The sequence below is a fragment of the Crocodylus siamensis genome, chromosome 1 (assembly GCF_052110815.1).
Source record: "Crocodylus siamensis isolate JL-2025a chromosome 1, ASM5211081v1, whole genome shotgun sequence".
Lineage (NCBI taxonomy): Eukaryota > Metazoa > Chordata > Crocodylia > Crocodylidae > Crocodylus > Crocodylus siamensis.
This window is the reverse complement of record NC_143395.1, coordinates 72,204,952-72,230,449: the sequence shown is the minus strand read 5'-3', so window position 1 is coordinate 72,230,449 and position 25,498 is coordinate 72,204,952. Positions and strand designations below refer to the sequence as shown.

At 41.7% G+C, this 25,498-nt stretch overlaps 1 protein-coding gene across 8 annotated transcripts in view; it reads left to right on the top strand.

Annotated features, from left to right (window-relative positions):
- Positions 1-25,498, top strand: part of BACH2 (BACH transcriptional regulator 2) — a 270,018-nt gene that overhangs the window by 177,381 nt on the left and 67,139 nt on the right. For all 8 annotated transcript variants that reach the window (XM_090036827.1, XM_090036799.1, XM_090036770.1 and 5 more), the window contains one exon: positions 21,351-21,605. In XM_090036827.1, the coding sequence (XP_089892953.1) occupies positions 21,363-21,605 (243 nt within the window). In that variant the 5' untranslated portion in view covers positions 21,351-21,362. The remainder of the gene's footprint in view (positions 1-21,350; positions 21,606-25,498) is intronic.

Genomic DNA, 25,498 nt, shown 5'->3' with positions numbered 1-25,498 from the left:
GGCACTTCACAGAATGGACACCTACCAAGGATAAGAATATAGAAGGAAGGCAAGAAAGGGCACCAGCTTGGAGGTATTGGCTGGTGCAACACCCCATGTACAGTTAAGTCAAGGACCCAATAGTTGGTATATTTTCACTGTTTGATTTTTCAGTTCAGTTTTAAAGAGTGCTTTTTTATTGTCAGCTTCTGTTCCCTTACCTCCACTGTCACTGTCTGTGCCTCCCACTTGTCACCCACGTGCTTCCTTCTTCTCTCATCAGTTGGATTTTCACCTGTTGCCACGGTCTCCTCACCCACTTTGCAGCCTCCCACCAAAAATTATCTTCCTACCTCATTGTAGTTCTCTACTCTGACATTTTTGTTTTGATCTCTGTAACTTCCTTTCACCTACCAGCCTCAATTTCTGATACTCTTGTCTCTAGCACTTCACTCTGAAAAAACATTGTCCCATCTATGCTACTGCTTCTGCCTTGTCATCCAGACATCTGTGACAGCATGTCTGTCAACATTATATATATCTTGTCTGCTTCCCAAACTCACCAGTACCTGCTTTCCTTGCCACAGTGGTTCCACTCTAAACAGCATTTGTTTTTTCATGTATGCCAGTCCTCTCTTTTTGTTAAATGTCTTTTTTCATTATTTACTTGCTGCAGTATATGATTTTCTGTGCTTCTCCAGTTTCTTTTTACTTGATGAAAAGAGGGTCTTCTACCCCTCTTTCCCCTCCATAGCTGTGTTCATCCTCAAGTATGTTTTCTCTCTTGTAACCTTACATCTCTGCCATGGAGGGGCAGAACAGGGCTCCTGCTCGTAAGTCTCCTAACTCTTCCAAGCTTACTTCGTACACAGATCCTTCTCATTTGAAATATATACCAGCCTTCTTTTCTCCTTTTCTTTCTGTGGCTGTTGCTTGTTATTCCCCAGGCTCCTCAACAGCTTTCCCCTCTGTTGAGAGCTTAACTCTAGTCCTTCATTTCTTCTCAGTCCCTCCCATCCATGCATCCATTCTGACCTGACTTTTGCTCCCATGTTAATATCCCATCTGGCTTTTCTGCTGTGCTTCCCCTTCTGAAATTCAGTTCTGGACCAACTCCCTATTCTGTCTTTTCATTCCTCTTTTATTACTAAAAGCATTGGCACAAACACTGTGTCTCTTTCAAGGCTTTAACTTCTCTTCCTATTTTCCCCTGCCTGCCCCCTTGAAAACACTGCTGTCTTATTACAAGCAGGCGATATTTCTTTTTTTTTCCCCTTCAGGTAAAGAATCACCTGAATCCATTATTAGAGGTAATAGTAAGAATTTATATTCTAGGGGACAAAGGGTCAAACCCTTAGCTAGTGTAAATGTGTGTAGCTGTAATGGTAAACTGGCTCAAGGATCCAATTTCCAGAGGCCCTTTTTACATCTGGAAAGCTCATACCAGACACAGCGGACATTGCTGAAAACAAATAATACTAGTAATACAGATCTCCCAAGAGCTTAAAAAGGAAAAGGCACTAGTACACCTAAGACAATATTATTAATAGAACAGAAAATATAGTATGTTATGATTATGATGGAAAAGGACTGTGCCATGCACAGAAAAGTAGTGAATCTCCTTCCTTCACCATTCAAAAGCATTTAAAAACACTTTAATATGCCCTTAGGCTATAACTAAGCTGTCTCATCCTACTACCAGAATTCTTAAAGTAGTAGTACAGACCTTTGGATATACTGGCTTGATCTTAACTTTTGATAAATACAAATTAACTGACCCTGTTTCTTTATAAAGCTTGGATTGTGGTGGGACAAAATCAGTATTGAATGTGACTGTGGAAAATTATCTGTCTTTTCCTTTCATCTTGATATATTAAGTAAAGGTTATCTACAGATCTTGGATTTGAAACTTTTTGTCTTTAATATTTCGGTGTTACACAACAGTGTTGTTTTTTTCTCATACCAGGCCCAGAAACATAGCCCACTATTGCCTTAAACCTAAGGACATGTTTCTGTGACAGTCTGCCTTGGATTTGTTTGAGGTGCACTTCATTTTTTCTGTATACATTGAAGGAAACAACACATTTAAACTTTTGTACTGCAGGCCGCTCTCTTTTTTTGCATTTATATTGAGAGAGAAGATCCTGGTTGATCACCAAAGTTTACTGTCTGGGCTGCTCTCTTCAGTAGGAAAAGCACTGTTTTTGGTCTATGCATGTATTGATTACTCCCTTATCTGTTGTTTGTGTTATGTATTTTAGTTGGGAATAATCAGTAGTGCATTTGGAATAGCTTCCTTCAAAATCCAAATCAATAAGCTTTATAGATTCCTCACTTCTGCACATAAACATGTCAATCTCTAATGAAGCATAGGAAGTTTATTTTATCCCAAGTTGCTTCTACTGTACAATTATTATCCACTGTTTAATTTTAGTATTTGTCTCCAAGAATCCAGGGTCGGTCCTGCTTGTTGCTGAGCTCCTTCAACTCCCGTTAAAATCGATGGTAGTTGAAGGCCTGTAGCCTCTCTCCAAAACAGGGCCATAATATGCCAATACATATTACAGGTATTGTGCACTTAACTGGTTAATTACACAGTTATCTTAAGACCAGCTAGATGTGCAAAGTACTTATCACGTGTTAAAACGCTCCAACCAAGTATACAGTTAGATCTTGAATATTTGTATTTACTTTATTGGGCTCCCCCCAACACCGGCTTCCCCTGCACCAGCAATAAGGCACAGTTGGATCTGATGTGCACAGTCATGCCTCCTGCCATGTATGTGTGGTGTGGCAGGAGGCATGCTTGTGTGGATCACACATTAGATCCAATCACACCTTTACCTGAATATGTAGGCTAGGGACAAACATTCAAAAAGCTGGAGCCTGAATTAATTCAACCTTTGCAGGTTAGTCTAACCTGGCTAGGCTGCACTGGTTTGTAACAGAACAGACATGCAGGCACATGCCTGCAGTTGGTCAGGCCAGGAGCTGGGGGTGCTAAAGCACCCCTTGGCTGCAGGGAAGCTGTGCTGCAACATTGGGCTGCTGCCCCCACCAAGGGCCTTCTCCCCTCCCACTGCAGTGGCTGGGCTGAGGCATAGCCAGACACCAACCTGAAGGGCCCCTTTTTTTTTGCGGGGCGGGGGGGGTAGTCAGGGTTGAGGATTATTCCCCTTTCCTCTGTCATCTGGTGGAGTGGACAGCAGGGGGCTTATTCACCCACAGGGAGCAAGTGAGCTGCAACAGACTGCAAGTGGAGTAGAGGGGAAACTAACCCTCTTCCTTGTCCTCTTCTGCCTCAGGGTCCATAGTGTCCATAGCGGGGGGAGCACCCACAGACCTCACTTGGGTCCCTGCCAGTGGCATGGAGAGGGGGAAATTCAACCCCTCTGGCCACACCGCCCCCCTGCCTACCCCTGCTCAGGCTGGGGAGTAGATGGGTGGGGCCACCCCAGCTGGGCTGGAGCAGAGACTCCGGCCCAGAGAGCATGCCAGGATGCTGGGAGATTCTGATTTAACTTAAACCATTTGTGGGCACAAATGACATGTTTCGGAGCAATCCCAGGCAGGTCATGAGGGGGGGTTGGGGTTGCAGGTCATCTTTTCCTCGATCCTCCCAGTTATGGGTCAAGGGCTGAGGAGGGGGAGACAGATTGAGGTAGTCAACCAAAGACTGCAGCACTGGTGTCATTGTGAAGGCTTCAGCTTCCATGACTAGGGCCTGCTCTTTGGTGAGAGAGGCAATGGTCTGATGGGAAGAGATGACCTCTACCTCACTTCACTGGGGAGGAAGCTCTTTTCAGCCAGAATGGCTGAACTGCTCAACCAAGCTGTAAACTGAGCCCACCAGGGGATGGGTGGACAACCACCAAAGCAAGCCCACTAGGCAACTGTTGCAAAACCAGCAGGTTAGGGCACTCAAGGGAATCCACTCCTACTCCAGCCCTGGAATGGTGTCATCTATGCCCTGTACAGGAGAGATCGTGTGGGGGGAAAAAAAGGGGTGGGGGTATAGCTTTCTCTGTCAAGGAAAGTTACACATCCCTGCAAGCTGACATTGGCACTCATGAAGGATGACTGGAGACCCTCTGGGATAAAATACGTGGGGAACATGGCACAGGGGACACAATGATAGGAGTCTACTACAGACTCCCTAACCAGGAACAAGAGCTTGACAAGCAATTTACCAGGGAACTAGCTGAGGCTGCATGCTCTCAATGCATGGTTGTCATGGGAGACTTCAATTACCAGGACATCTCATGGGAAGAGCACTCGGCCAAATCCAAATGGTCACAAAGCTTCCTCGTTCGTGGATGAGCTCTACCTGACTCAAGAAGTCTATGGACCAACAAGGGGTGAACCGCTATTGGACCTGGTACTCGTCAAAGGGGATGATGTAGTCAGCAACCTAAGAATCAAAGGAAACCTGGGACACAGTGACCACGAGCTGATCACTTTTACTATCCATCGCAAAGCTGGCAGGTCAGTCAACAATGCAGAAGTCTTCGACTTTAGGAAAGCTGACTGATAAGCTCAGGAGGCTTGTTGTTGAAGCCCTAAGGGCCCATGACTCGACAGGGAGGGGAGTCCAAGATGATTGGTTGCTCCTTAGCAGAGCAATCCTGAAAGCAGAAGGGATGTCCATCCCATCTTGGAGGAAAGGTAGCAAAAGGGCACAGCAACCCCCTTGGTTCAGCAGGGAACTTGTGGATCTCCTACATCTAAAAAGAGAGGCTTATAAAGGATGGAAGACAGGAATCACCACTAAGGAGTATTCTGCATTGGTCTGTACCTGTAGGGAGCGAATCAGGAAAGCCAAGGCTGCAACTGTATTTCAACTGGCTACACGTATCAAGGACAATAAAAAGTCCTTTTTCAGATATGTGGGGAGTCAGAAGAAAAGCAAGGGTAACATTGGACCCCTGCTAAACCAGATGGGACAACTGACTACCGACACCCAGGAAAAAGCCAACCTGCTTAATGGGTACTTCGCATCAGTTTTTCACCAGTCCAAAGGGACTGCCCTCCCTAACATGATGTGGGATGGCCAGGGTGAAGGTGAATTTATACCCAACATTGGTATAGACCTTCTAAAGGAACACCTTGAGAGGCTGGATACCTTCAAGTCAGCTGGTCCTGACAGATTGCACCCCAAAGTAGTTAAGGAGCTGCCAGGCATTATAGTCCAGCAACTGGCAAGGATATTTGAGAACTCATGGCAATCAGGTGAAGTACCCAAAGATTGGAAGGAGGCCAATATGGTGCCTATCTTCAAGAAAGGGAGGAAAGTAGATCCAGGGAACTACAGACCACAATCAGCTTGACCTCAGTCCCTGGAAAGATTCAGGAAAAAATTATCAGAGATCATTCTTGACCAGCTGGTTGATGGCAACATCTTGAGGTACAGCCAGCATGGATTTGTTGCAGGTGGGTCTTGCCTGATCAATCTCATTTCCTTCTATGACCAGGTGGCATATCACCTGGACAAGGGAGAAGAGATAGACGTCATATATCTGGACTTTAAAAAAGCCTTTGATCTGGTGTCCTATGATGTCCTCATGGAAAAACTTGCCAACTGCGACCTCAGCTACCTCACAGTCCAATGGCTAGGGAATTTGCTCTGAGATTAGGACCCAGAGAGTGGTAGTTGATGGAAGTGAACATCTTTATTAACGATGTGGACATCGGTCAGAAGCGGACTGGCCAAGTTTGCCAATGATACCAAACTTTGGGATAGAGCATGCACAGCTGAGGATAGGCTGGTGATCTAGGCTGACCTTGATAGACTTAGAAAGTGGGCAGATAAAAACCTGATAACATTCAATATGGGAAAAATGCAAGGTACTCCACCTAGGGGCGGGGTGGGGGAGAACCCCTGCATCATGCTTAAAGGCTCAGCGGTGCTACGCTCACTAGCACCACAGCCGAAAGGGACTTGGGGGTCATAACTGACCACAAGATGAACATGAGCCACCAACGTGATGTCACAGCTGGTAAAGTGAACAAAACTGTGGCTTGCATCAATAGATGCTTCTCAAGCAAATCTCAGGATGTCATCCTCCCACTATACTTGGCCTTGGTGAGGCTGCAGCTGGAGTACTGCATCCAGTTCTGGGCTCCACAATTCAAGAAGGATGTGGAGAAGCTTGAGAGAGTCCATAGGACAGCCACACATGTGATCAGAGGGCAAGAGAACAGGCCTTATGATGAGAGGCTGAGAGCCATGGGACTCTTCAGCCTGGAAAAGCACAGGGTCAGGGGTGACCTGGTGGCAGCCTATAAGTACATAAGGGGTGTGCATCAGGATCTGGGGGAACGTTGTCTTCACCAGAGCTCCGCCATGGATGACAAGGTCCAACAGTTACAAACTCCTCCAAGACCATTTTAGACTGGACTTGAGGAAAAACTTCTTTACTGCCTGAGCCTTCAAGGCCTGGAAGAGACTCCCTCCAGAGGTGGTGCAAGCACCTACTGTGAACTATTTTAAGAAACATCTGGATACTTATCTTGCTGGGATCCTTTGACTCTATCTGACTTCCTGCCCTTGGGGCAAGGGGATGGACTCGATGATTTTGCAAAGTCCCTTCCAGCCCCAATGTCTATGAAATCTATGAAACCAGAAACCAGGAAGGGGTCTGGGACAGACATTGCAGAACCCAGTTTGATCCAAATCAGTTAAGTCTGGTACTACATTCAACCAGGTTTATCTCAAGCTGGTTTTGGCCATTTTGAAACTGGTTTATGTGTACCAAATGTCTGTTCTATTACGTAGAGGGGGCCTGAGAGTCAGACCCATAAATCTGTTAACACTACAACAGTAATCAAAATAAGTATTTTTTTCAAGTATGGCAGGGAAGATTTTATTCAACTGGACCCCGTGCAAGAAGGAAATTTTTTCGGTATCAAGTGAACAGTCAGAATGGAACTTTAATTAAGTTCATTAGAAGGCCTTATTCGGTGTTAGAAAGTATTGTGCAAGCAATAGTGCCTTGTCCTTATCCCAAGGAGAACAAGAAATCCATATTCTTTTCCTGGAGGAGAAACTAAAGACCTATTGGTCCCTGTACAACAGATCTGATCCTCTGAACTACTGCATATTTTCCCTGTTCTCACATTAATTACAACAGATAATCATGTTCCAAAAGAGGTACCAATCTGTATCCTAAGGAAATATGAAGGATAGTCTAAGCACCTGGAAGGTTGTAGTGAATATAAGAAGCTTGCAAATATTTCTAGCGATAATTTATGCAGTGATAAACTTCTGACAAGAATTAGTTAATATGTCATTAAAGTACCAGTTATGGTCATCTTTGTTTCTCTACAAGCTCAGGAAACTGAAGTTTTCTGGAGTTAAAGATGGTGTAATTTACATACTCCCCCCACATACTCCTACTGTTTGGGGCAGACCTCTTCAGTCAGTGGGCTGGTTTCGCATACAGATGATAGAGGGAAAAAATAATGAAATTGAAAAGTAAAATTAGAAAATTTACCAAGAAACATTATTTCAGGGAAGTTAAGAGCATTCTTTTTCCAAGAAGCATTCCAAAAATAAAAACTATTTCAGAAACTTACTTAACTTTTAAGTATTGCTAAAAACAGATATTTCAAATACAGTTTTTCTAGGATAGACTCTTTAGAGTTTTTACAAGATGGGCTTTTCGTGGAGCTAAAAACCTGAGGAAACAGCTTTATGCAGGTGATTTGTCTTTTGTTAATCTGTCATCTGCAAAAGTTTGCTCAGAGCAGCAGAACAAATCTGTCCACCACCAGCTAGGGATGTGAAGGGTCAAATGATTAATCATTTAGCCTATAAGTGCGATGATAACCGCTTAGCTTACCGGTTATCTTTTAGCTGGGGTGGGGTGCAGTCTGGCAGGTAAGGGGGGAAGGGAAGCCACTTGGTGCCCCAGCAGCAATCAGAAGGCATCAGGGCAGGGGGGAAGGGGCAGGGACTGAAAACAGCCAGCAGCCTAGTAACTCATCAGTTAAGCAGTTAGCTGCTGGTTCACAGGTTCTCCCTCCCTCTCAGTGCAGGACTTCACCTGGGCTATTTTGCCTCCTCCCCACAGTCAAAGCGCCCCCGGAACCCAGAGCAGCTCCCAGCAGCAGCTGTGTCTGAGCGGATGTGTTATCTGTTAATTGTTTAACTGATATAATTAAAGAAGGTTAAATGAATATTTTAAAACTATATTTAGATTCTTACCACCAGCTGAGATTTACTACCTTGGAATGTAGGGTAAGTATTGTTAGGTCTATGCTGCCTGGTTTTTGAACCCCTTCAAACAGTTTCTTTGTGCTTCTAATTCTCAAACCAGCCTTCCTCAAAGTAGTCAGATTAGCAAAACAATTGTGAAATGCAGATCTGTCTGTACTTAGCAGCCAGCATTCACTCCTGCCCCTAGCCAGCTCATTCATAGTTCTCACAGTACCCTTTTATTTCCAAAATAGCTTGATGAAAGAAGATGCCACAAAGTGGATATCAGAAGAAATACTAAGATGCATATTCAAAAACTGAAAAGTTCATAAAATCGAACTCTAAATGCCACTCTACAATAAAAAGCTCCAACTCAATTACATGGTAGATCTATGTTTGATAACAACCATACAGGGCAAAAGGTAAGCGTTTTTAAGAAGCTCTCAAAATCTTGCACGAGATCACTGGTCACCTCTTGTGAGGAAAGATCTCAGTCTTCCTATAATACTTCACAAAGCTACTGCTTAAGCCTCCACACTTAGACCTGTTAAAACTTGAAAACCTCAGTCTTCCCAGAATGAGGCCTGGGACCTGTCGTACTTCAGAATTATAGTCTGAGGGTACCTTTACATTTTTATTACCATCACTAAATCTACACTATATATAAAAATATTCTACTTTATAGATTCTGCTTTATAGAATGGAAGATGTGGGAATAGATGGGAGAGGCAGACAAAATAATTTGTTCATTTTTCTTCATTTGAGTCTGGCAATCTACCCAGAAAAATAAATCAACAAAGTGTCATGTGTTCTCTCCCTATACACTGAAGCTTTTGGTCATTTAAAAATATTTTTCTTGTGTTCTGGTCTGACTGGCATTATTTCATCTTTGGTTATGCCCCAGTCTGGACAGCCTTTGTGTAGACAATGCTTAGGCAAGGTAACCGATCTGGTTCAGATCCCTTCAGCTGTTGAGATAATTCAGTGCAAGGATTGGCAGACAAGGAAGGTATAAGAGACATTATGAAGTAAAAAACATTTCTCGCTTTGTACCAGTGATCTGTCTTTTCTCCTTTGTTCTTATTGTCACATTTGCTACTGCTGTTCCTTTTCTGCCCTCAGTTTCTATGTCTTGAAACTCTACCTATGTGTGTATATACCTGCCAGTCCTTACGCTGTATTACATGCACACACACGCATATTTTGCTACTTCATGTTAAACTAGTCTAATCTTTTAGGTTTAGTTTTCTGATGAGAACTAAGAGCCAGATTCTTTTCTACCCTGCTCAAGTCCCTGCAGACCTGTTACTATAGAAAAGTGCATGGATCCTTCTCCTCCTCACTGTTTTTCGTGAGTCTTAAGGGCGAGATGATGGTATGTTTAAAAAAAAGTAGATTCATTAATGGATTTTCAGGAACTCAGGATGGAATACAATCCCACTTAGGCACCTAAGTCCATTAAGATGCCTAATACCTGGAATAGGAACTGGCCCTAAATATCTGATGCTTGTCACAAAACCTTTTGCATATTTTTCTCTGTTCATAAAAATAAAACAAGTTTACCATGCCCAATGGACAAATGTAAAATATCTGTAACTTCATGTAAATCAGCATGTACACATCTGTTGAAAACATGTCAGTCATTGATGATGGAAGTTGTGCAACTCTAACCCTTAGAGTATCACTGCATCTTCAGACAGCTTCCTTCCAAAATAACAATAAAATGAAACAAAATAAACAGGGTCAGTGTTGGATCTTGAGCATTAGCAAATTTGGATTCTACAACATAAATGGGGAAAATTGCCTCTATTGAGTGCATCCCGCTCCAGCCATTTAATCTGGGGACCTTCATACAGAATATCTAGATTCATGACACAAAGAGAAAGGTGGAGCTTAATCCAGCTTGTTCCCTATGAATGTAGTGGAAATGCTCTTTACGGGAGTTTCAATGGAAACTACATCAGGTCTCCAAGATGCCTCAGATCAAAGCCAATTTTTTTAATTGTCCCTGCAGATGAACAAGGAGCCAGTGAATCAAAATTTCACAGGACTAATAAGTTTCACGTGAGTGACTCTACAACAAGGGTCGGCAACCCCCGGCACGTGTGCCAAGCGTGGCACACGAGGCCATTTTGCTTGGCACACCACAGCCAGCCCTGGCTCTGGGTAGCTGCTGCCAGTGACGGGGCCCGGGCTGCTCCCAGCAGGTCTTGCAGCATCCCAGCTGCCTGCTGGGAGCAGCTCCCCAGAGCCAGGGCTGGCTGCAGCCGAGAGGCTCCAAACAGCTGTGCCGGGCTGTGGCATCAGCTCTGTACCTGCGCTTCAGAGTGGGCAGTGGGGGAGGGGCCTGGTCTCTCCTCTGCTTCTGGCAGGAGGTGATGAGCCTGGCACAGCTGTTTGCAGCCTGCTTGCTGCAGCTACCCAGAGCCCAGGCTGGCTAATTGGTGCCAAAAATGTTACAAAATGTATCAACATCTCCATACCCTTACCCACTCTTAACCTTCCACATGCCTCCTTTAAAAAAGCAGCTTTACAGCTTGCCTTGAAGATCAACAGATTTGAGGTATTTCATGCAAGCAAGGAGGGGGAATTATGAGGGGCCCTCAGAGAGAAAACCTCTCCACTTTTGCCTCTCACAAGAAAAGGAACTCCACCTGGAGTATCTGCATGCTGAACTCAGCTGTGGCACTCATGCAGGAGATAAGGGTATCTTGAGAATGATGGTCCCTAGGGTTCATTAGGACTTCATAAGTCAAAATGTCACCTTTAGACTTCAAAAAAATAGACGGTCAGTGAATCTCTTAGACCAGGGGTGGGCAATTATTTCAGGTGGAGGGCTGCTTACTGAGTTTTGGCAAGCCACCGAGGGCCACATTACAGGCAGCCAGGGGCAGATGTATATTAATTTTCTAAAATTTTTAGGAGCCCCATGGGCCAGATAGAATGGCCTGGCAGGCCACATCCAGCCCACAGGTCACATTTTGCCCACCCCTGTCTTAGACTATGGATGTCAGACGGCTCACTTTACTGAATTCTGAGTTTTGTGCTAGCTTCAGCTTCTGATGAACCAAACATGCATTTGCCCTTTGGTGAGGGGAGGGGGGCCATAAATCTTAGACCAGGTTCTGCCATTTTTAAACCAGTCTGTGAGTCCCAAGCCTGTATTCTGCGGTGGGTATAGACTAGTTTCTGACTACTTATACCAGTAAAAGTATAATGTCTATACCTGGCCTGAATGGCTCCCATGTGTTGTCTTATATAAATTGTGCTGCAGTGATCCAGATTTGGGTGCCAAAGAAATGTTTCCTAGTGGCAAGGTTCTCCTCCAAAACTAAACCGTGTCTAGATTCAGGTTAAAAAAGACTTCATCTTGGTCATTTCTGGTATTTGGGAATCTAACCAGCTGTTTCAGAATATGCCTAGATCCTCAAACTGCAAAAAGATTGGTAACAAATGATAGACAAACTATCTTCTTTGGAAAGGATGGGATGCACATTTGTGCCCCTCTACTTTATGCTTCTCTGAGCACCCAACCTAAAACCTGAATTTCGGTACTATCCAAGGAGGTTTAAAACTAAGTTGGTAATTTCAACCTTTATCAAACCTGGGTCTTTTATTTTTCTTTAATCCTTTTGTTTTCTTTAGCAGAAAGAACCAAAGCCAGGGATCCTTCTGAGGCGTGTGGAGGCTTGTGACTATAGTAACACAACTATATTTTAATTGTCAATTTTGTTCTTTTGGTGTCTTTAATTTTATTAAAGGCTCCAATAAAGGATAGAGGCTATGTTGTGGTAAACACTTTAAAACTGTCTAGTAAAATCATATCCCTTTCTGACAAGGCTTATATTCTACTTTTGCTCTGCAACCTATTTGCTGTAGCAAATATGGCTCTGCTGTACTTACGCCCATCCTCTACAATAAGGAAGCTTTCATAATTTTGTACAGAATGATATGCGTTTTCCATCTGTCCAAGGTTAGCAATGAGTTCTCAGTATTCTCATCTCAAAGCATGTTGAAGAACACAAAACCTGTAGTAGTTTGGCAGGTCATATTATATAAACAAATCTGGGATTGTGATTGTGATAATTTCTGCATGTGCTATTCAACTGGAATAGAAAATAGTGGTAACTTTGGATACAAAGGCTCTGCTTCTGTTTATTGCCCTTTAATACAGCCCATGGCCTTGTTTACAATTACTGAAGGATATTTTATTCTGTTAATTTTTGTTCCCACTTATTTTGAGTTCTGTGGCACAAGTTGTTTTAAACAATGCAAGAAGCTGACTCCAAAGGATTCTGTTGCTAATGGAACCAGGGCCCCGGTACAGGATGTTTGGCAGAAGGCAAGTCAGTGTAGTCTGACTGGTCCATTATTGTATTTTCAGTTATCTGTGGTGCTCAGAGAAAAAGACATTAATATTGCTGAGGATGACATAGCAAATTACTACTGCTCTCTAACCTTTTTAAATTGCTAACACTGTTGTAATCTGTAATTACAGAAATCAGTGTGAGAATTGTGGCACTGTATAATTATCTTTCCTGATACTTTATTGCTGTATGAATTATTAATCAAAATCAGTCTTGTATAGTATTTGCAGCAACTAAGAAGAATAATGTATAATTAAATTTCATTATTTCTATTTTTGTGGTGGTGTTTTATGATGTTGTAATTGATAATTAATTGGTTAAAAATTCACACGATACTTGGGAGTTTCAGATAACTATGAACTGTTTGGTTTTCAGCATTTATTAATTAAATAATGAGCTCACTGAAGAGACCTTTGTGTATAGTCTCCTGTCATTACAGCAAGCTCTCAAACCCGTGAATTAATCATTAAGCTTTTCAATAGTTTCTTTAAAAGGAAAGCAGTGAAGATATAATCACCTCCTTTGTTGTTATGGGAATGCAAATAATTAAGAGATCACAATAATAGATTTTAATGCTGGTCATTTCAATAGCTTTGAGGAATTTGCCAGCTGATATGTCAATCATTGATAGGCTCCTTCTTCTACCAAGGTTCAAGTTGTAGGAATCTCTATACAAGATATTTGGGAGGCAGGACTGTGCAGGGGGGGAGAAGGGGAAAGTGTTCCTACTTGAGAACAATGCAGATTTATCCTTAATCAGTCAAGTTTGATCTACTTTTCCAGCTCCTTATCTGAGGAACTACATGGATTCTTCTACAAACATGGAAGATCTTGCAATTTGAAAGGAGTAGAAATTATTGTTGTCTAGCATTCAAAATAACAGTTTTCATGTGAATCCCCATTAGTATTTTTTGCAGCTACAGTGGCAGCATAAAAGCTCAGGACTAGAGAATGTCTGTCACACTGTCTGCATCCTATTGAAACTGCAAAGAAACATTTTCAAGGCAATTCCCATGCACTTCTGCTGTGCAGTCTGTCTAAAGCTGGCCAGTGATCCTTGCTTATGTTGCAGCACTTCATTGAAAATTATTCGTAATACCCTTAAAAATGAATTGGTGAATGCAATGCATGAAATAGAACTAAAAATACAAAAGTCATAATAATTAAGCTTCTCTTACCTTGATAAAGAGAAAGCTGGCTCTTACCAGCCTTTCTTTAATGGCATAATGCAATCTTTATAATACATGCTTCCAACCAAAACATACCATTCATTTTGCACTGAATGAGGTACAATGATCTTTACTGGTGAATTACAGAATTTTACTTACCAGCTCTCATGCTAAAATTGAGTGTTATAATCAACCCTAAGTCGGATGTCATAAATATTTTTTTTAACAAAAGATTTAAGCTTCCTTCACACACGCATACACATTTCTGATCCCAGACCTAATGCTTGCACATGATAATGTAAATGGGTTATTTTTCTTCATAAGAGCTTCATGGTTCCCTCATATCACATCTGAGTAAACAAGACCGTGGTTATGCTTTGAAATCACCACATCCCTATGAGTTACTCTGGAAAGGGAGACACCAAAGAGAAAAGATTTGCACATCTTGGGGTATGTAGTCACTTGGTAAATATTCTTTACAGCCTAGCTTCACCAGCTTATCTCTTTGGGACTTCGGGCTTTTTGTGCCCATTACTGAGGGCAAAATATTTGGTCCTACACATACCAATATCTTTAGAGAAAGGAATTCTAACTGGTTATTAGCCTAGAGTTGAGATTTCCAAACTATGTTCCTTGGAGCTTTCTATTATTTGAACTTGACCTTTATGGAGAGTAAAAGTCCATTCCATCTAAGCCAACAACTAAGAGCTGCAACCAGTAAAATCAATTGGTGGTCTTACTCTTCTGCCTTTGCCCTGGGCAGTTAGAGGTTGGCTAATGTACCAGAGCATCTGAGTTTATATCACTGAACCAAGAAACTGTGGATATTTTTATTGGCTATATCCAATCCTTTTCTGAATCCTAGTAAACTTCTTGTTTCAGTAATACGTTGGAGCTATTAATCCCACGGATGAATTATTGGGTTGGCGTGGTATTGTAGCCATGATGCAAGGATTTCTGTTTCTTATTTTTGTGATATCTGTTACTCAACCAACTGCATAGTTGGGAGAGATTTTGGACAAGCTTCTGGGTGTTTAACTCTAGCTGTAAAGTATGTCTTCTGTTTTTAAAGTGCTTCATTTTATAAAATCTGTATTTCTTGTTCCTTTTTTCTTTGGGTAGCCCATGTTATCCAAAACGGTAAATAAAGATAGAATGGCTGCTTTGATGTTTTCTGTGCCTTGCATTAATTTTATATATCTGTCGAGTCATTTCTTATTCATGGTTTTTGTTTAGAGTCCCTTCATCTTCCTGTGTCCATGAGCCATTTCCATTGTCCTCTTGTGGATTTTTCCTATTTCTAATCTTTCTGTGCTGAAATTGGGTGACAGAACCTGAATATTACATTGTAGTTGAGGTTATATCATTGAAGTATGTGATGCCATTTTGTTTTCAATATCCTCACTTTCTTAAGGCAGCCTGACGTAAGGTTAGTTTTCTTGACCACAGTACTAAGTGCTTTTGTAAAGCCCGATTCAGTACAGGCAACCCCCACTTAGCGTTCTTAATTGGTTCCTGAAAAAACAAGCGTTAAGTGAAACCAAAAATTTTTGACTATCCAGGATGGCGACTGCAAGTGTTTTTAATGACCCAAGATGGTGACTGTGAGCATTATAACAAAACTCATTGAGCACTAAGTGGAATCGGGTATCAATTTTAAAAGAGCATTATAGCAAAATAGCGCTAAGCAAAACAGCATTAAGTGGGGGTTGCCTGTACTGTGTACTGAGAAGATACTCTGAGCTGTTTAGTCTGTTTACATCTTACTCCTGGGTGTTTAGGTTTAATTTTGAATCCATAAATGTTTAAATTACACCTTCCAATATACATTACTGTGCACAGTTTCCATTGGGTTTCATGTATCACCATGTTGTCTGGTTAACTTGATATCCTAGGTCTTTCTCAAGTCCCTAGCAAATCCAGACATCTGTAAACAAAATTCAGATAGTTAAAGGTTTTTGCAACTTAACCTTGCTTCCTCCCCTTTTCCAGTTCTTTAATAAACTTGTTAAGTAGGATGTTATTGCAAATCCCATGGTTAAATCTATTGAAAATTGACCCTATATTCTAATATTTCTTACCCTATGGTAGTTTCCAATCTGTGACAGGATTTCTGGCTTCATGACTATTTAAGCTCCCTGAAAGCTTTTTTTGCAAGGTTTTATCAAGTGATTTTTGAAAGCCAACATTAATTATATATACAAGTACTCGTTAACCACCAGTTTGACATACTTCAAGAATTCTAATAGATCAGAGACATGACTTTCCTTTGCAGAAGCTATTCTGCTTTGTCACAATGGTAATTTGCTTGCTTAAGTATTCTGTAACTCTGCTGCAATCTAGAGTTGCTTTTTCAAATAATTTGCCTGAAATTCATGTAAGACTCATTGGTCTGTAATTATAGGCTCTCCTCTCTCCTTCATCATGGGTGCAACATCACCTGCCCTCCAGCCTTTTAGCCTGGTAGCTGATTTTATTGATAATTACCTATTTTTGTTCATTGCTCAGCCAGTTCATTTGTAAGTTCTTTAACAATTCCTGAGTGACTACCAGCTGGCAGTGGTGACTTACTGCAAATTAAATGATCAATCTGTTCCATGAGCAACTGCTTTTGATATCTTGATTTGTGACATGCCTCATCTTTGTCATCCATACAGAGTAGCTCTGTGACATTTATCTCCCCACTAGTCTCTGTGAAAGTCCTGTGTAATCAGAATTCTGTGTTACTTCACTCTGTCCTCTTGTCCTTTGCTGGCAGGTTTTTTGGGGTTTTTTTGTGGGGTTCATTCGTGCTTTTCTCTCAGAATAATTCATGTCAGTTTCTGGGAACTTCTTGTACATAGTGAATTGTTTCTGGCAATATATTGAACTATATGCTGAAACATATGTGGTATGTTCTGCAGAGATACAGAATGACTTGTTTAAATCATTCCCTCCTCAGTTTGAATAACATGCAAATTTCGGGTCAAAGATTTCCACCCTTAGTGCTGAACACAGCAAAGTTGTATTGTATTTTTGTCTGTTGTAGTAACTCCTAGAGTTTGAACTAAGATGATCCAACCTCCACCCCCATCTCCTGAAGCACCTCAGTCCTCAGCCTAACACCTGCTTTATCCTTCCCCTGATAAAAGCTAGAGCTTTGGTGGCTTTATTACTTCATCCAAAGCCCACTAATCCGACCTCTGCTCTTTCCACTGTAAGTGCTTTTTCTATCCCTTATGGAACTGTTTTTCAGATCACTACTGCTCCCAACTTACACTTCTGTTAGGTAAATGGCATCACTGAGGCATTTCATGTGGCCACCACCTTGCAGAGTTGGAAATGCCCCGTGTGTGTATGTCATTAGATCTGTTCTAAACTATGGACATATAAAGAAAAATGAGTTGCGTCTGAAATGCTAAAAGCTGACATGTTTCCCACTGAAGTTGCTTGTGGGGCATGGTTTTCAGCCCTGGAATATTTTGGGTCTCACTTGAAGAGTTCAATAGTCAAGGTGTGACTTTTATGGCAGAATGCCTGGCTGGAGGGAGGTCATGGCTGTACAAGATTGCAGTCCATGCAACTAGCTGGCACATCTTCAAAAGACCATGACACAGTATGCAGAAGAGAGCATCACAGAGTGGTATTTTCCAGTAGTCTCTACTGTGAGAAGTCTTAGAGCCCCAAACACAATTTTTACCACACTTCTGAGATTCTAAGCAGTTTATGTAATTCAAAGGCAGAGGGGGAGGCTAAACTTTATTCTCCAGAACACAGCTATGGCAGTTTCAGTATTGGATGAATCAAATTTCCTAGCAAATAAAGGTGGGCTCAGTAACCAGAGGGGAAACACAGAGTGGTGCCCTTGACATTCCACTGGGTTTATAATTAATTTAAAAAAACCTGTTGATAAGAGTAATAGTTAAAGTAGGAAATTACTAATTAGTAACCAAAGAATGTAGTGTTTGATTCACACAAGTATTTGATTATTTCCCTTTTACTGTAATAAAAGGATTGCAACTTCAGCAAAAGTGAGTTTAAAAATCCTGATATTAAAATTGATGTCTTTTCCTTAGCTGTCAGATTTCAAGTTTCTTGTTCTTTTTCAGAGTCATCTCAGACATTACAGACATGAGACTTCCCAGAAAAAAATTAATTTCCTCCTTAATTGTCATTTGCAGTTTGCAGATTTTCCCACTAGATGGGAAATGATGGGGACTCAGGATTTCTGAATATCAAGTCACTTGTTCAGGTGCCTAAATGTGGACTTAGGAACATAATTTCAGGCAGCACCCTAATGTTGAAAATCTCAGCTGTATGAAATAGTGAATTAAATGGTTCTTATTTGAAAAGTCCTATAGTAGTTCCTTGATACCAGGGTCAGCAATATGGGTTGCTGTTGCCAAAGGAAGATCGGTCAAGGTCTCTAGGCTCTATAAATATCCTAAAATTAGAAGGAATAAGGAGTAGTCTTTGACAGGAAAAGTCAGAATATGTTTACACATAACAAACAGGTCTATTCTGTACCCTTTCTTGCTAAATTTTTTTAATGCATATAGGGTCTTTTGCATGATGATAATAGTTTGAAATCAAAATAATATTTTCCTATCTGAATCAATTGGAGTAGCATTAAATAAAGACTCACAGAATGAAAACCAGGGTATGATCCTTTGTAGGAATTTCTTTAACAGAAGAGGAGTCTTGTATTAGCTTCCTGTTGTAGTTCAAACGTTTGCAATATAAGCAAGTTGTACCATACCAAAACAAATTGGCTTATAAACATTACCAGTACAGATTTCTGGACCTTTTCTGAAAGGGTTCCTTTGTAGTCTGCAATAAAAAACAATCTATAAAATATCTGGAGTACATACCCTTTCTGCAGCAAATCTCTGAAAAGTGCTAACATGTTATAGTGGCCTGCTTTTACGCTTTTGCAGCCATAACAAATGACACGGTCTTTTCTTACTCCAAATATTTTGTAGACTTACTCCAGATATTTGTAGATGAGTGAAGACTATGACTTGTATTTTCTATAACAGGCCAGCATAATACTGTGTTTGCTTTCCTTTTCTAGTAGAAGCTATTATAGATCTTTTTTCAATACTATAGCATTCTAGTCATAGTTTCTAATTTATATAGTTAGCATTAAAATTTGTGCTTTTGAGGTTTTTTTACAGTAATTAGATTGGATTTTTCTAGTCGGTGTTTGGTATATGCATGTCTAGCCAGTTAATACCCTTTTTCTTAATCCGTAATTTATTTTACCTGTTGATCAACATCTTCAATAGCCCCTCAGCTATTTTGTGTGTGCATGCTGATCTTTTATAAATCTTCACTTAGGCAAATAAAAATCAAGTTACATAGTCTAAAAACGAGAGAATTAAAATAAATTATTGCATCGGTTGTATGCAAATAAAGGTATTTAATTTCTTCTAGCTTTTAAAAGATGTCAAAAAAATGTTCATTTTAAGTGATACAAAGCATTCACAGGTAGCATAGAATGCACTCCCATGTATGTTTTTCAGAGACTGGAATGAGAACACAAAGCAAACAATAGGACTGAAAGTGAATAAGGAAAGATTAATTACTTAGACACAAACGGGATTTCTGGAGTAATAGGGCTGAAGGTACCTGAGGAAGAATTACTCTGATCAAAGGGACAATCCATTGTGTAGAAGGAACAGCAGACAAGGAATTCTGTGTTACTCGGCCACAGTGAATGTTACGTATGCTAGAAATATTTAGCATAGTCCATGGTCCGTAAAAGGAAACTTGTTTCACTCCCATTTCCATGGACACATAGATAGTGACAAACCATTGCACTTGTTTGGTACCCATTGCAGGACAAGTGCAAAGTCCTGCACCTCAGATGGAATAATTGCATGCATAAATACAGATTGGTAACTGACTGGCAGTGCTGCAGAGAAGGACTGGGGGGTTACAGTGGAGGTTATAGGCTGAATATAAGTTAACAGTATGGTATTGTTCCAAAAAAAGGCCAGCAGCCTACTGGGTTGTATTAACAGAAGTGTCGTTTACAAATCAAGGCAAGTGATTCTTTTGCTCTAATCCGCACTGGTGAGGCCTCACCTGGAGTGTTGTCCCATTTTGGGCCCCACACTTCAAGAAGGATGTGAACAGTTTGAAAAGAGACTAGTCCAGTGCAACAAAAATGACTAGGGGCCTGGGAAACATGGTTTTTGAGGAAAGGCTGAAAAATCTAGGGTTATTTGGTCTAGAGAAGAGGAAAGACTGAGAGGAAATTTGATTAACAGTCTTCAGATACCTGAAGGGCAATTTAGAGAAGGTAGAGATGGGCTTTTGGCTCTGTAGCTGTAGGGGATAGGATTAGGAGCAACGACCTCAAGCTGCAGCGGGGGAAATTTTAGTTTGGAGGTTAGGAGGAGCTTGTTGACTACAAATGTGGTTGATCATTGATACAGACTACCTGGGGAAGTTGTGGAATCAGTATATTTGGAAATTTTCAAGAGCAGGTTAGGCAGGCACTTGACTAAGATGGTTTAGTCAGGGATAATCCTGTTTTAAGCAGAATGGCCCTATGTTTCTGCAAATCCCCAGTGTTCTATCGCATATATACCAGTGAAAAAGAGAGGGACCATCCAATTCTTAACTTGGCAAGGTAAGAAATGGAAAACACTCTTCCATCTTCCATAAATGTTTTACGCTTCCAATTAATTTGCATTGCCTTTGCCACACCTGGGTAGCAAGGGAAGTTTAGGTTAGATATTAGGAAGAATTTTCTTACTAGGAGGGTAATAAAACACTGGAACAAGTTACCCAGAGAGGTGGTAGTGGAATCTCAATCCTTGGAAGTTTTTAAGACCCGGCTAGACCACGCTTTGGTTGGGATGATCTAGTTGGGGATGGTCCTGCTTTGAGCAGGGAGTTGGACTAGATGACCTCCTGAGGTCTCTTCCAGCCCTAATTTTCTGTGATTCTATGATTCTATTATATTAATCCTAGAGCCTCAAAACACTTCCTGAGCTTTAAAAATGAGTCATTAAGACAATAGGAAGTGAAATAATCACAATAAGTTGGTATCCTTTATCAAGAAAACCTGCCAACACCACCTTTCTCTGTAAGTAGGGGCTTTCAGTGCAAGATCTAGAAACCGTGTAAGATCTAGAAGCAACTGAACATGTCTCAACTTAAATATCGGGTTTTTTACCTAACACAAAACTAAAAGGACAAAAGATCACAACCTCGTCTCTCCAACAGAAAACCAGATGGTCACTTTTTTTTGTTGCTATAATTTTTCCAAAGCATAATGTATCACTTTGTTGTGATTATTTTTTTTAACTACAAAATAGGAAGTTTTAAGAATAGATTGGCTTCCTTTTAGTTTTTGACATGTTGTGTCCTAGTCAAAAGTCTAGTTTGATTTTATATTGTGGGGAAACAAAGGCTGCTAAGTGGGATAGAAAAAAGGCTTGTAATGTAAATGTCTTTCCAGATATCTTTCCCAAGCTCTTTGTTCTGACTAAGAATTAATGTGCTGATCAGCAGTTCTGCAGTTAGCAGCCTAGCTCTTGCAGGACACAGAAATCATGATGTAATCTCCCTCGCTCAGCTAAATCTGTGATAACGGTAATAACCCTTCAGCAATATCTCTACTTATTGTTGTCATTTCTATTTTAGGGTGTGAACGGAATGTCTGTGGATGAGAAGACTGAATCCCCCATGTATGTGTATGAGTCAACAGTCCATTGTACCAATATCCTCCTGTGCCTCAATGACCAGCGGAAGCAGGATATTCTCTGTGATGTGACTTTGATTGTGGAGGGGAAAGAGTTCCGAGCCCACCGAGCTGTGCTGGCTGCTTGCAGTGAATACTTCTTGCAGGCGTTGGTGGGGCAGACGGAAAATGACCTGGTTGTCAGCCTGCCAGAAGAGGTACAGTATGTCATCATTCTTCTGTCATCAAAACAATCCCCTCTTACACATGATTGAAAAAGGTTCATGATCTGCTACTTACTAGCCAACTAAGCCTCAATAGACAAATCCAAATGTAGCACAGATTCTAGGTTCTGACTCTTATAATGACTGTCACTATGATTTTTCTGTTTCGGTTGGTTAAGAGTTGCTGGATGCCCCTCGAGAGAAAAAGAGTGAACATATTCACAGAACCTTCTCTGCTGGAAAAAAATCAGCCAGCAATTCTAACAGTTACTATAGCAAAGCTTTAAAATTGTTTGAGCTTGCCTTTCTCACCAGTGCTGAAAGGGTAATATTCAAACAGAGGTCACTTAATTACTATAGCTCCATTCAGTACGTTATGGAGTTACAGTACATTCAGCACCCTGATATTCTTCTGGTTTTCTAGACAGGAAATTTTTAAACGGGTCATTTGGCTCTCAGAAATTGGGTTATTATTTAAAACCACTTAAAACATCATGTTATTTTGAGCCTGCTTGCCACCCACCCTGTTTCAGCAACTAGTATCCTGGTTCTTCTTTTTTCCTTTGCCTGTATCACTCATTCAGCCTGGCTTCCTTTCTCTTCCACTCACCACTCATCTGACATTTAACTGCTTTGAACCAAATGATTTATGCTAGCAGGACTAAGCTGAACATTCTTTTGGAACACAGAGTTATAGCTTTTTTTTGTCGTCATGCAGAGTGGCTCAGATACAAAGGGGCAGAGTAACCTTACAGACATAACTCAAAAGTTAACCCCTTTTTGTTGGTTGATTGTTTGTTTGTTTGTTGCCCACAAATATGCACAAGCTGGTTTCTAATTTTTGTGGTTTCCTAGTAGGCATCAGTCTAAGCTGTCCTGACTGTCACAGGATCCTTGTGCTTTTGCCACAAGAAGTTTACATCATGGCCCTTTACGTGCGCACTAGAGTTCTACACTGTTTCTCTGTTCCCCTGCTGCGTCATGGTGGAATTATGCCACAAGATAATTCACCTAGTGCAAATGTACCCTCTTGTTCTATTGTGCAAGGATGTCATTCTGGTTTACTTGTTGGACAGGTAGTTCCAAAGCCAGCCAATCCTTTGGTAAGCAAGTGTTATGGAATGAGACACACCTCAATTCAGTAGAGGTTACTTTATACCTATTGGACCTGGAAGAATGGTTTTAAATTATGACAAAGCTAATAATGCCATTTACCCCTGTGGGTTGGGTTGACTTGACTTGGGCTCTTATTAGTATTAATACTATAGCTTTGAAATCATACCATGGCACTATTTGGATCCAGTGTGATTTCAGGTTATGAATACATTGTAGCCTTGACTGTATACACAATGCTTTGAGTAGGCCATATAGTATGTATGCATTATGTTTCCACACAGTGGCAGAAGTTAGGGCAGGGTGGCACTTAAAGACTAGCTGATTCAGAAAGGCAAGGCGTGAGCTTTCATAGGCAGCAGCCTATTTCATCAGATGCCATCATCTGATGAATGATACCTACCTGTCTTCTCCCTGACTTCAGACTAAAATGGCTTAACCACCTTTATTTCTACACAATGCTAGTTAGTTAATCGTCCTATAGAAAATCTTAAGAGGGTAGTGAATCATCTCTTTCTACAAAGCAATTTGAGTAGTAAAAAGGGACCAGAAAACGCACACAGAGGCAGAAGATGAAAAGAGAGGGGGAAGTATTAACACAGTGGTGCAAATCCTGGCAAGACCTCATCATGAACACTAAGTACAGGAGACCCTCGCCATTCACGGGGGGATACATTCTCCTATCCCCCGCAAACAGTAAAATCCATGGATAAGGCACTGCATTCATGAATGCTGTCTGCATTCATGAATGCCGTGCCCCTGGTGGCTGGGAGGGGGGAGGGCACAGCTGCACTGGCAGCAGCGGGAGCACAGTGGCAGCAAGCGCAGAGCTCCTGAGGAGCTCCTTTAAGTGCATTTAAGATGCAGATTCGGCAGTCACGAATATTTGAAACCACAAATGCTGAACCTGTGAATAGCAAAGGTTTCCTGTACTTTTAAGAAAGATGAACTGGAACAGGTGCAGAGGAAGACTACTTGCTTGATCAGGCAAATGGACTGCCTATCTCATGAGAAAAGATTAAAAGAGCTTCGCTTGTTCTGTGTAGCAGAATGAAGGCTGAGAAGAGAATACAATTACTCTCTATAAATACATTGAAGAAGATAAACATCGAGGTGGGAGATGAGCTTTCTAAAGCTTGCTTATGGCAAAGGACAGTGGTGGCTCAAGAACAAATAACTGTTAACTGGTTACATATATAGAGTGGAAATTAGAAGGTTTATGCTGCTCGGAGCAGTCAGATTCTGGAATAGCCTACCAAGAAGAGTAATGGAAGTAAAAAACCTAGATAGTTGTAAAATGAAGATTTGGTCTGTTTGAGAGGCATTACGTGATGAAGTTGCCTGTAATAATATGGGACTAAACTAGGAGCGTGCCAATAAAGATTTTGGGGCCTGATACCAATAGCCAAGTTTTAAGGAGGCATATTGGCCGATACCGATCCAGTTTCTGACACAGCATGGAGAGCTGTGCAGCTGGTAAGCCTGTTGTGGTGGAGGTGGGAGGGAAGGGGCATAGGGGCCAGATCAAGGGCCCCATGGTGAGGGAGGGAGTGGGAGTGGGGCAGGCATTGACCAGCCAGGGCTCGTCCAATGGATGTGGGGAGCTCCTGCTGCACACGCCATGGGAGGGCATGGGTGGGGCTGCCCCCAGATCTGCGTGGGGTGGCTGCCGCTGGGGCTGAGATTGAGGCTGTACCAGCTGCACTCAGGGTGGGCAGTGGTGCTGGGAGCAGGGCTCTGTGGGGGAGGGGGCTGCAGCCACCCCAAAATTCACTGTAGCCCTCTCAAACTCCACTCCTAGCACTGCCGCTGCCTGCCCCAGTACAGCCTGGCCCAGCCCCTCCAGGAAGACCCTGATGCAGCCCCAGCCTGTAATGGCACCCCACCCCATGGCACAGATCCAGAGGCACCCCAGGGTTTGCACAGCGCTGGGAGCCCCCATACTTCTACAAGATGAGCCACAACTCTCTCCCGCACCTACCCCGCCCCGGCTGGGCAGTGCCTGCCTCAGCCCCTGCCCTGGTCCCACTTCCTTTTGCACTGCAGGGTCCTTGATATGCCCCTCCACACCCCTTCCATCCCCCCTTCCTTGTCCACCACAACAGATTTACCAGCTGGACGCAGCTTTCCAAGCTGCCGGGCCGTGCTCCTTGCCACCTACGTGATGCACTGCAGCCGTGCGCACATACAGGCATTTATTGGCCACATTATCAGAACATCAGGCCAATTTTCGATGCTGCAAATTTTCTTTATATTGGTGCCGATCCAATATCAGACTGATGTATCCGTGCACCTCTAGACTAAATTTAGTGATCGAGGAAGTCTCTTCCAGTTCTGTGTTCCTTTGATGCAAGTAAGGATAATAAAGACATGATGATCTGATGATATACAAGTTCTACTTCAGGAAGTCACCATTAAAATAAATAGCATATTTATCATTTTTAGGGTAATCCAAGATTTTAAAAAAATCTGAAAATATAGAGGGAAAATTCAGAATACTTGTAGAGATTTTAGGGATAAATTTTCTGCTTCCAAACTCTTAATAAAGTCAATAGAGTTACAGCAGCAGAGAATCTAGTTCTTAGTGCTCCAAAACCAGAAAATATTGGTTGAGGGACGTGTTGGAATTTTTTCATGTACCTAGATTTATTAAATGGCAGCAACGTTTTACCTTAAAAAAAAAAAAAAAAAAGACTGAAGCAGAACTCTTCCAGCCAATCAGACCACAGATATTGTAGAGTTATTGATCCATAATAGCACAGTTTTCTACCACT